Source organism: Populus trichocarpa, chromosome 17, assembly GCF_000002775.5.
Source record: "Populus trichocarpa isolate Nisqually-1 chromosome 17, P.trichocarpa_v4.1, whole genome shotgun sequence".
NCBI classification, from domain to species: Eukaryota; Viridiplantae; Streptophyta; class Magnoliopsida; order Malpighiales; family Salicaceae; genus Populus; species Populus trichocarpa.
In genome coordinates, this window is record NC_037301.2 from 1015620 (window position 1) to 1027173 (window position 11554).

Consider the following 11554-nt stretch of genomic DNA (forward strand, 5'->3'; position numbering starts at 1 on the left):
TAACGTCAACGTAAACTCTTAACTTGCCACACCAACATCTATTATCATCCTTCAGTTTTGAGGCAAACTACGAACTTAATGCATCTTGCAACTGATCATCAATCCACCGACAAGGAAAGCTTAGATTTCAAGTTGGGTTCATGCTCTGTTCATTGCTTTGAACAAAATGAGAGCATTGAATAACCAAGAATGAAGATCAAGTTCCTAATAAATGCACTTGAGTCTTATCACAAACTTAATTAAAAAGCGGAGAAAAATCCCTAATATATTCATCCGGAGTAGTAAATTACTAGAATATCATCATTAAACATAAAAAGCAAGGGGGGGAAAATGTATCCTAACACAAGCATGATACCCCGCTTTCCATTTATCAAGCAGATAGGTCAACAGTTCCGATGCATTTGGGTAAAATTCTCCCACTCAGAATGCGAAGTGTGAGTTTGTTTCCTGCTAATCTACAATGTTTGCTACATAAACCAAAGAAAGAGGAAGACGGGGCGGAGTTGACGTGCAATGTGCATACAACTTCAAACCTTGCTGAAAATCCCAGGCTTGAAGTAATCAGGCAAGGTCTGCAATTTCGTATTTTGTCGAAGAAGCTCTATGAAATCCCAGTGAGCAACTACAGATCTTCTCTGTAATCTGGGTTCTCCTTCAATATGACAAACCCTTCAAGAATGGGTGAGAGGGGAATATACCTGCAGGAGAAGTAATCGTTAGAGTACTATCAAACAATAACAGAAAAGCTAATGGTGATTTTGAAGCGAAAATCTCACTTCTCGGTAGCCAATTCAGCCCGATCACCAGCAGCCAGAAGAACTGGCGTTGAGTGGGTCTGGAAACCAGTAATGGTCTTGGGTCTTCCAGCTTGACCAACAACATCAACTGCTTGTCCCACTCGAACAGGTACAGATAAAGGCTTGAGATTCTCATCCACTGTCAACAACATTCTTGGCTGTGGCCACAAAAAGAAAAAAACTTGTAGTAAGAAGCCAGTGATTCAATAGACAAAAAGGAAGCAAATAAGATAGGTCGATGTGTCCAGACTTGAACAAACCTGCATTGCTAAAACAAGGAAATAGAGGACATAGTGATATTTCCCCAAAATGATGGCCTTCATATCAAGACATGCATGAAGCATGGTTATTAGACCAGCAAGCGCGGTGCTGTTGGGAGAAAAAAAAATAACGCTCATATTCAATCTCATCAAGTAATTCCAGGGAAGTCAATTTTCTATAAAAAAAGATTACTTACGGTGATAGTAAGAAGCGATCAGAGTGATATGGATTGATGGTCAGCAGGCCCTTCCCCAAGTGTACGAGACCTTGGGCAATTCGCACCTGCATAGGCCAAGTGAAATCAGTCAACCAATCTTTGATGAATCCCAACAGCAGAATTACAATTCTGAAGACTTGTTTAGAAGAAGCATTACACAGAAAAGAAGGGTGGCATCTTTGTAATAATAGCTGGAAAGATTGCGAAGCATTCCAGCTATGCGAGCATTGTTAGTTCCAGCACCTATCAAACCTAAGGAAAAAACTGCAGCCTGCAATATTTGAACAAATATAACAACTTTTAGAGGGTAAGCAACAGAAGAAAACTTGTACCGTGAACCAAAGCTGGCTCTATCATACCATTGCAACTTCTGAATCTGTATCATGGCTGAGTCTACTTAATGTGTCCATAACATTAACCTGACACATAAATAGGCAACCGAAATGAAATAAACATCATCAGCAAACAAAACCTGTGTATCATTCTCAGAGGCAACTCAATGAGTAAGAATTTGGATCAGTAATCACAAGAAAAACTGTTTAAGAAAAAATATAGTACAAGAAAAACATGCCAACTTTTTATTTCCTCAAACTGTGGACATATAGAAAGAAAGCCAAATGCGCAAGTAAAGAGGGATAAACGTAACTGATTGGTTATTATCTTGCTTTTGTCATCATAGTAAGATCTATTGCAAGAGTTTCACCATTTCATAACAGGAAATAAAAAAGAATTTACTTGGTTTGCTTACACAGCCCTCATAGTTATTTCAATAGTCAGTTTAAAATCATCATAGTGTATCGTGCAAAATAGGTAAACTCGCAAGTAAAGAGGGATAAACATAACTGATTGGTTATTATCTTGCTTTTTTCATCATAGTAGATCTATTGCAAGAGTTTCACCATTTCATAACAGGAAATAAAAAAAAATTTACTTGGTTTGCTTACACAGCCCTCATAGTTATTTCAATACTCAATTAAAATCATCATAGTATATCGTGCAAAATAGGTAAACTTTCAGGTCAATTCAAAGATAGTTTTATACCTTAGGATTTGAAATACAGAGGAGTCCAAGGGCCAAAGGAACTGCTCTACGAATATTCTGCTCCCCATATTGCAACAGATGTTCCAACGAGCGAATTGCCATTTCGAGGCCCAATTCCTCAGCCATTGCTATCATAGCAATCCCAAGCACAGCAGGTCCCTGGTGAGTTTCACTTTTCTCAAGGTGTTCAGCACAATGACCCAGAAGGTTTTGAACCTGCAAGAAAGGCCAGTAGTGCCTAAGAAAAAAAAGACTTAATATAACAGCATCATTAAATGAATTAAATAAAATACCTTAAGAACATTCCCAGTCCCGGCATAGGCACAGGAAAGCAGTGTCATATCACAATACTTTCTTATTTTCTCATTAAATGTCTTCGACACTTCTGCAGTGGCATCCACTCTTTCCTGTTGAAAAAAGAAAAACAATGGTAATTGAAATTACAAGAGTGTTCCACAGATTCATTGGAAGACAACATCAGATGCACAATAAATGAAACCCATACAAAATCTGGCAACAATACTAGATATAACAATACATGGCGTTGGGAAGTAATATTGGATTCTATAAGAGCCTCCACGAGTTGCAATTACCTGCTTCCCAAGATATAGGAGACCAAGGCCAAGAGGCAAAAATCGAATAAGGGGCTCCTGCAATTCTGACTCGCTCCTGTCCATTAATGCAAGTATAATAGCCTGTGCAACCTCTTCATTGCACGAAGAAACGCAAACCAAGCCCAATGAGATTGCAGAAAATGCTATTACATCAAGTGGAGCTTTTGCATCACTAAGTATCCCGGACAATTTACTGCATATCTGTCAATAACATACGCAAAAGAAATCAAATGACAACACACTTGTCAGCCTCTAATCATACGAGAACACATATTTCGCTCTAATACAAAATTCACAGACTCAAGGATAAATTTTAAGTAAACAAATGTTTTATACATTCCTAACCAGAATGATAATTTAGTGAATCAATAGTAGGTTTGATAAACTGAATACAAGATGGCTAATAAAATACACAGCCAATATCAGGGAGCTACAATTTCTACATCACACCAAGGCAAAAGACAAAAATTATTAGTCTACTAAAGATAATAACTGTCATGGACTCCATATTAATCAGCAAGAAAAAGAAAGCTCACCTGCTCATTCTGAGTACCAGCATATGCAATTCCCAACCCCATTATAGCACCAATTCGGATAGATGGATCTTCTTTATCAACAAAATCATCAAGAAGTGCCAGTGCCTGAGAAAAGAAATTAAGTCAGAGGGAGAGATAATTGATAGGTGACAAATTACGCTTCTCTGGCACAGGAATCAGGAGAACTCACAGGATCACAGTCATTTCTGATACCACAGTTGACAATTCCAACCCCTAGTAGTGCACCGGCAATCACATGATTGTCATTGCTGTGGAAATACTTATCAAGTTGAGCGAGCCCAGAGTCCACATCCCACATTAAAATCATACCCTGTTAAGGGTAACATTCGTGAGAATTTTGCTGCAGGCAGGTTGAATTCTTAGTAAATCATATAAAGTACAAAAGCATACCAGGCTTGCTGCAGCGCTGGTCTTCCCGTGATCTTTATTCTTGAAAAGCCAATTTCCTGAACCACCACTTGAAGAGTCTGTTGGAGGTGTCATTAACTTATCCTGTTACAAATTTAAGCAACAAATGTCAGCATAACCAACAACCTCAAGCATTTGCATGTGAAAATAAAAGATGTTTACCTGTCCAAATCCTGCATTTAAAAATGCATTAACAAATGTAGCAGCCAAATTCTGTCTGGCTGAATCAACACTAGCACCAGCACTAGCACGACCATCAAGCAAGTGTGCCTAACAGAAAGCAAGGGAGCAAATCATGAAGTTGGGGTAGAAAAGACATGGATGATTGAATTACATACTTGGCTAGTAATATAAAACCATCAAAACCATTAGTTAAAAATCTAATTCCAGCACCACATAGACCATCAAAAGTCCAAACCTTATAGATGTCTTCAGGAGATTTGGGCTCCATGACCTCAATGTCACGGGCAAGGGTAAGATAACCCTCAGTCAATTTGGTGTTGTTGATTATTTCCTCCAATACTTCCCTGTCCACATCATCTGCAGATATATCATCATCAAGCTCAAAAGCAGTGCCCTGAAAAAATGAAATGCCAGTTAACCACCAAGTACAAACATATCAATAATTGCCACAAAACTAATGTAATACACATTTATAAACTTACATGTCGAGCAAGGATGTAAGAAAATTGTTTCTTTTGCAGCAGATCATCACAAGATATATAAACCTGCTTGATATACTGCCACCATACAGAGTCATTGGGAATTAAAGCGCAATTACTTTTTAAGCATAATCGACTCAATATGTATTTGCATTAGATATAAATGACTCATACATAAGCTTACTTGAATCAATAAAATCAAATAATAAGCAAACCTGCGAGTTATCGAGGAACAATGCAATCTGAAGTGCACTAGCATATTCTCCAAATTTGAGATATATCTCATATGCTATTTTAAGAACTGCCAAATCATCTGGTCCAGGAAGGTATCTGCAAAATATTGCAAAATGAAATGTCAACACAAGGCACACATGATCTGCTATTCAGCATAGAACATGGGTGAGGAGATTGATCTTTGAAAGCCATTTTTTATTATATATAAATTTTTTTCCTACTCAGAGAGAAGAATTGGAAGTGAAAACTTCTTAAAAATTGTATTTCACAAGATTCTCTCCTCTTTAATTCTTCACCACTCAATATGATAACTGGTCTAAAGTTGGGCTTACTTTCAAACATTTGTAGTAGTTAAAATACATATACATGAGCATTTACTTGAAAATTGATGCAATTAAATAATGATAAGATACTATGAGGCTTGTTTTGTGATAAGATTCTATAAAAACATAAGTCTGAAAATATTTATTCTTTGAAACTATCGATCAACAAGCCTGAGTAAAATCATGGTTGTCATTCACTCACTTTGCTGCACTGGTGAGGTAGAGACAAGTCCTCTTGAAATTTGTTTTATCCACATGCTTACTTAAAATATTAAGATCTTCAACCTGGATTTAGTCAAATCAAAATATTCAAAGCTCAGTGGAAGAAAAGAAAATTCATAAAAGAATGCTAAGATTGAAGAAATAATAGTGTTTTACCTCCATTAATAGGTCCACAGCTTCGGGTTCAGCATTGTGCTGCAAAACAGAAAAAAATTGTTAAATATAAAACACACAATTATCCTCTCATGATGTGGGGCTATGGTTAATGGTAATTAGATATTTTCAGAACAAACTTGGTACTTATGTGTACATCAAGACTCAATATTGCATCCATGTTCCATTTAAGGGAACCAATCTCAAAAGTTGATTTTAAAGAGTACCTTCATGTGAAAAGCAACAATCTGTTGTACAAGCTCAATCAAATCATGAACCGAGGCCTCTTCAGTCTGTAAGCAGCACAAATATAATTGGTATGAAACTGGGAACAAATACCAGAGTTCAGAGCAAGTTCTTCACAATTAAATACAAAACAGCTCTGAGCATCATGACCTGAGGTATGGTACCCATCTATAAAAGAGCCACAGTGGAGGCAATGAAAAGCTTAATGCTAAAGGAACAAACACTAGAATATTTGCGTAGTAATTATAATAGAGAGAGACATCATGCTTTTTTAATGTGATTCTCCAGATAGCATAGTAATGCTTTAAACTGTAAACCTACTTTTGAAGTATACTTTAAACTAAAAGTATACATCAAAGTGAATACCCTTATCATTGCCTGAAAAGTCAGTAGATGTGTCATCATCACCATGAATTTGTTTCTTCTTTTCTGCTTAACTAGTCATTTCAATTTTCAAGAGTATCACTACATAATTAAATTCCAACCTGTCGCTTTGTATGCTCTTGAGCAATTTCTCCAGCCAAGTTCCTGCCGACAAAAAAAAAAAATTCATGATGATAAGATTGATCCATATGCATCAAATATATGTATCTGCTTGTGTGTCTTCACAACTATTAAATGCTAAACGAACTTCTCTGTCCAGTTACTCCAGTAGGTTGTTTAAAAAATATAAAAAAACAAAGAAAGATTACATAATATGTTGTGGGCATTGCAGATAGATACAAAATTCATTCAGGAAAATAAACAATACTAGTAATTCACAAAAAAAAAAAAACTGGGTGACTGAGTCCTAAGAAAATGTTGCAACACAAAAATGCAAGCACAATTTTTAAAGCCATTGAAGAAAAAAGAAAAGGCCAGTCATTATCAAGCTTTATTTCTTATGACCAAGGAATAAATTTTATTAGAAGAGACGGACTGATTAACTGAAATCAAAGGAACAAGACATCCTCTTGAAAAGAAAGAACATTCCAATTCTTGGAATTTACCATAACAAATATGCTTTAACAAAACTTGTAGCTGTGCTCAATATATTGCAGGCCCAAAAACTAATACACATAGCATTGGCCAGTTCTGTTTTTTCAGACATTTATGGATTGAGAAAACTTAAAATTTCAAGCTCAGGGAAAATAAAAAAAAAAAAACACAATCACAGCAGCACATAAACCAAGCCTTTATCATCATTAGAAGCCCTAAAAGAGCATGTTCAACTTTATCTTGTAAGATATGAAGAGTGTTCTCAGTGTGAAGATCTCACCTTACATACTCATGTCCCCATGAACCAATATCACCCTCTGAACCCAACAATCTGTATTTTAAGCTTTCCTGAAAGTCATCAAGTGAAAAATAGATATACATGAAGGAACTCCAAGAGCTTCAGATTAACATGTGCAGAAATAAACATTCATAATCATGCATCAAGTATGATAAGCAAGAGAAAAATATGTGATAAACAAAACAAACATTTTCTTTTTGAGAATGATAAACAAAATACATTAATAGGAATCATGGGGGAAATATATGGGTGACAAGAGCAAAGATGCAGACTGAGTACACCCCTGCATAGAAATCAAGCCAATCACCAGAAAATAAGATGGAACACATTAAAAACATCTAACATGTAGGCATACCCGTTCTCCCTCGGCAGACATGGTGAGCGCCAAGACTGAGAGTATATCTGCCAAGTATTTCTGCAGAACAAAAAACAAGTTAATGCCCGAGCTTTTATGAGTGAAATTAAGGGACAACATCCAATTTGACAATTTACCTTCAGATCAGACTCAGCCATGTTTTCATAATGTGCTTTTAAGGTTCCATAATGTGCTCGAAGAAACTTCAATGGCTTTGGAACTGAAGTCATCGAGCTTGTTGAGCTTCGAATTTCCTGTCTGCAAAAAAAAAGAAGAAGATAAACGCATTGTCAATACCAATACTCAATTAAGTCCTGCAACTTGATACTAACCAGTAATCATTTACTATTTTAACACACATATGAAGCCATGCAAGATATTGTCAATCATTTGATACACAACTCAAGAAGCTGAAATTCATTTTCACCCTTGAATATCCCACGGAACAAGAAGAAACATATTCACAACCATTACAGCATTTGTCCACTCACAGTTACCAAACACAGTCTTAACTCAGTACAACAATTAACAAAAAGAACAAGCCAGACCACCCATTTATTAAGTGGCCAAGAGCGCGCACATTCCCCTCCATCGATCTCATAAATATCCATGCAGTTACCAAACATATCCTAAACAACTTCCAGGTCGAACTCTACTTTTGCTAATACCAAACAAATAGCCCTAAATTGTAAGAGAAATCCCATAAGCTTGTACAATTACTACAATTCCAATAAGAAAACCAATTGCATTCCTGTAAATTACCAAATTTCCATCTTACCGATAACCCAATACTTCAACCACGCAGCTTCAAACCCCCCCCTAAAAAAAAAAAACCTAATTCACGTCCTTTAACATTTCGCACCCTTCACAACAGCTCCACAGTCTCAAACTGCTTCCAATTCATCATCATCAACAAATTAGCAGAAAATAGCCCTAAAGTTCAAAACTTTTAATGAATCAGTGATTACCTCAAGCTCTCGAGAGCGAGCTTTTGAATCCCAGGTTCAGGATCTTGAACTCTTTCCACATACAACTCTAATTGCTGCTTCAATGCCAAGTCCTCCTCTGACTACAAAGCAAAACCCCAAATCGATTCAAAAAAGAACCAAACTTTCTATAAATCTACGTCACTGTAAACCCTAAAGTAAGAGATTATAGTAATTAAAACTTACTAAATCCTCATCTTTCTTCTCTTCTTTCTTCTTCGACGGCGGCGCCTTCACCGGCGCCTCGTTTTTGGATGCGCCGCTGCCGCCGCTCGCCTTGTTCAGGTCCGGAGCCATAGTTTTTCAATTGAATAGGGATTAAATTGAATTAATTTTAGATTAGGAGAACTGATAGAGCAAAACAGTAGAAGAAGAGAGGCAGCACAATTTAACTTTGATTCAAGTGAAAGAAAGGTATATATATCTCTCAAACCGACTTAGAGAAGAAGAAACTTCATCTAGGGTAAACTATATTGTAGTCCTCATAGATGTTTTTAATGTCCACATCAATCCCTATATTTTTAGATTTTTAGTATTGACTAAAGTTTTGAAATGCCAGAAATGACCTTTTTACATTGAAGGATCAACATTTGAGAGATTTTATTACATTCTTAGTATATTGGCGCAGGTGGGACCAATTTTTTTTAAATATAAAAAAAACATTAATAACATATGGATTTTCTAGTAATGCCATTAAACCAACACAAGCGGGGCAAGTATTGAAATTCATCAACCTGACTCTTGACTAATATAATTTTTTAATCAAATATATAAAAGCTAACTCAATATAAAATAATTTGATTTAATGAGTTTAAAAAAAAATACAGATAATCGATAAAAATATAAATCAACTTATAAAAAAAAAATAAAAGTATTGAAATGATAAAATATTGGATGACCCTGAACATACATGACTCAGTTCATGAATCTAAATTGATTTAATAAATTTTTTGAAAATAATTTTTACTTAAATATACGATAAAAATTAGAAACTTGCAACTTCAAGCATGAATCATAAAATAGATATTTGTTTGAAACTATGATAACCCTAAACAAAACAGGAAAAAAAACCATTCATGAAATCTATTTTACAACCAATTAAACATCGATTGATGAAATCGAGAAAAAATAAATAAAATAGTTTTTTTAATTATCATCGACACTAAGTGAAAGACCAAATTGCCTTTGAGATGACGATTAAACCCCTAAAGTCAAGCTTTAAAAGAGAATATTCTTAACAAAAAAAAACCTTATACCTAGGTTAAGTGTTGTTTTGTATTTATAGGCATTATAGTAACTTAACCTTGCAAAAAAAAATAAAAAAGATAATAATAACCTCAATTAATTAAAAAATAGCTAATTCATAATAATTGAAGGAGGGCAAGTATGAAAGCCATTGAAGGAGGGCAAGTATGACACATTCATGCGTTTGAAGTTACTAATTCGATTAGCCAAAACTATCAAGGCTGATTGGGTTGCCCATTTTTTAGGCTTCGTCAGATAAATTCTGACGTCATTGTCACCTAAAAGTTGGTAGATGAGATTCACATATTTCAATTGAATCCAACCTTATTCAATTTGGAAGTTTATAGCTCCACATTCATGCATTTAAAGTTTCCAACTTGATTAATCAAAACTGTAAAAAACAAAGGCCAAGTGACCAAATGACATGTCACTCACATTCTCCTCTTTAATTCTGAACGATGTGTCGTTTAGGGTTTTTGATTTAGGATTGGAAAATTTTAATTGTACCCCTATTCTTTGAATCTTTTTTAATTGCATCTATAATCGCATTCAAACTTTTAATTTCATGCAATTTTACCCATGACAGACTCATTTTGATCATTGGTTCTGAATTTTTGCATTTTAACCCTCAATTGACTAACAAACTTTAATTTGATCATGATATTTAAGTGAAATTCGAAGTGATTGAATGGTAGATTATTGATCCTTGCATGATATTCAATATGCATGTGCCTTCATATTGACCAAATCTGGTATGATTTGGAACCCATGTTGCTAGGTTCATGTTTGGTGGTTTTCATTTTTTGTGTGTTTGATCCGTTTTGTTTAAGAATTTTTGAGTTTTTGTATTTTTTAGGTGTGTAATCTATTTTTTTTAATTTGGTTTTGTTTTTGGGTTGTTTTGAGGCCTAACTAAGATTTTTTGGTTGATTTGTGGTTGAATAAAAAATTTTCAAGTCAACCCTATCAGATCAACTCGGCCGCAGTTGGCTAGATCAAGTCGACGCGGACAAAACAAATCTATGTCAAAGGGTTTTAATACCCTGTTTGATTTGTCATGTTTTTGGTAAAGGGTATTTTGATTTAAAGGGTGTGTTTGACAAACATCTTTTAAGCTTATTTTGGGTATTTTTGTTACAAGAAAAAAAATGTTTTTTTTCCCAAACAAAGCTTCAAAAAATAAAAATAATTTTTTTTCTTGCATATTATCATAACTCAATTCTGGGTTATTCCCTAAAATTTATTTTTTTTTCAAAATAAAAATAAAAAATAAAAATAAAATAAATGCTGGTAACGTGGAGAAAGTAAGGCCGAGAAATCAAGCTGTAATTTTTGGAGAAAATTCAAGACCTAATTGTACCCCTATTATGCCTAAAAATGGAGAAAAAATGCAACTTCAAGGTCAAATTAAATTATTATTGGACGAATTTGCATAAAAATTAAGTTCAAAGATATAATTAAATTTTTAATAGGCCAATTTGATTTAATCATGGGCCAAATTAAATTTTAATTATATTTAAGAGTTAATTTGGGTCCAATTAAAGGATTTAATTAAGTATAAGGACTTAATTATACTTTAAATGAGTCAAATTAATTTTATGATTTTCAACTAAAACACATTTTACTGTTCTCTCTCTCTCTCTCTCTATATATATATATATATATATATATATATAGTTTTATATAAATTCAATAATTAACATACATTGCATGATAAAATTAGCATTAACCAGTGGTCACTACATCATTATGTAATTATATTGAAAATGATTGATTGAATGATTATTTGATTATTTATATCAAAAAATATATATTTGAAAGTGTTGATAAAACAATAAATTTATAACGTTTTCAACATATAAAGTGTTCTAAATAGCAATCATGAATTATAGAAAAAGTAGAATTTCATGAGGTATCTTTATATATATATATATATATATATATATAGAAACTTATA

At 34.2% G+C, this 11554-nt stretch overlaps 1 protein-coding gene across 1 annotated transcript; it reads right to left on the bottom strand.

The window, feature by feature from the left end:
- Positions 1–239: 239 nt before the first annotated feature.
- On the bottom strand, positions 240–8749 carry LOC18106797 (26S proteasome non-ATPase regulatory subunit 2 homolog A). Its single transcript, XM_006372685.3, has 25 exons — positions 8539–8749; positions 8335–8435; positions 7504–7624; positions 7367–7426; positions 6994–7061; positions 6221–6263; positions 5717–5782; positions 5493–5531; positions 5317–5399; positions 4773–4887; positions 4561–4635; positions 4314–4472; positions 4058–4165; positions 3878–3979; positions 3657–3797; positions 3467–3571; positions 2910–3131; positions 2610–2723; positions 2317–2532; positions 1635–1694; positions 1433–1546; positions 1255–1340; positions 1058–1166; positions 777–955; positions 240–698 (listed from the first exon to the last, which is right to left on the bottom strand). Exons 1-25 carry the CDS (start codon positions 8647–8649, stop codon positions 623–625), a joined length of 2673 nt encoding a protein of 890 aa, XP_006372747.1. The 5' UTR covers positions 8650–8749; the 3' UTR covers positions 240–622.
- Positions 8750–11554: the final 2805 nt, after the last annotated feature.

Excerpts from the sequence above, each read along its gene's own strand:
- LOC18106797 (XM_006372685.3), bottom strand. The coding sequence starts at position 8,649 with ATGGCTCCGGACCTGAACAAGGCGAGCGGCGGCAGCGGCGCATCCAAA. Across the intron at positions 4,888-5,316 it reads TACCTCACCAGTGCAGCAAA|ATACCTTCCTGGACCAGATG; the intron begins GTGAGTGAATGA and ends AATATTTTGCAG. Across the intron at positions 1,167-1,254 it reads GATCGCTTCTTACTATCACC|CACCGCGCTTGCTGGTCTAA; the intron begins GTAAGTAATCTT and ends TTCTCCCAACAG.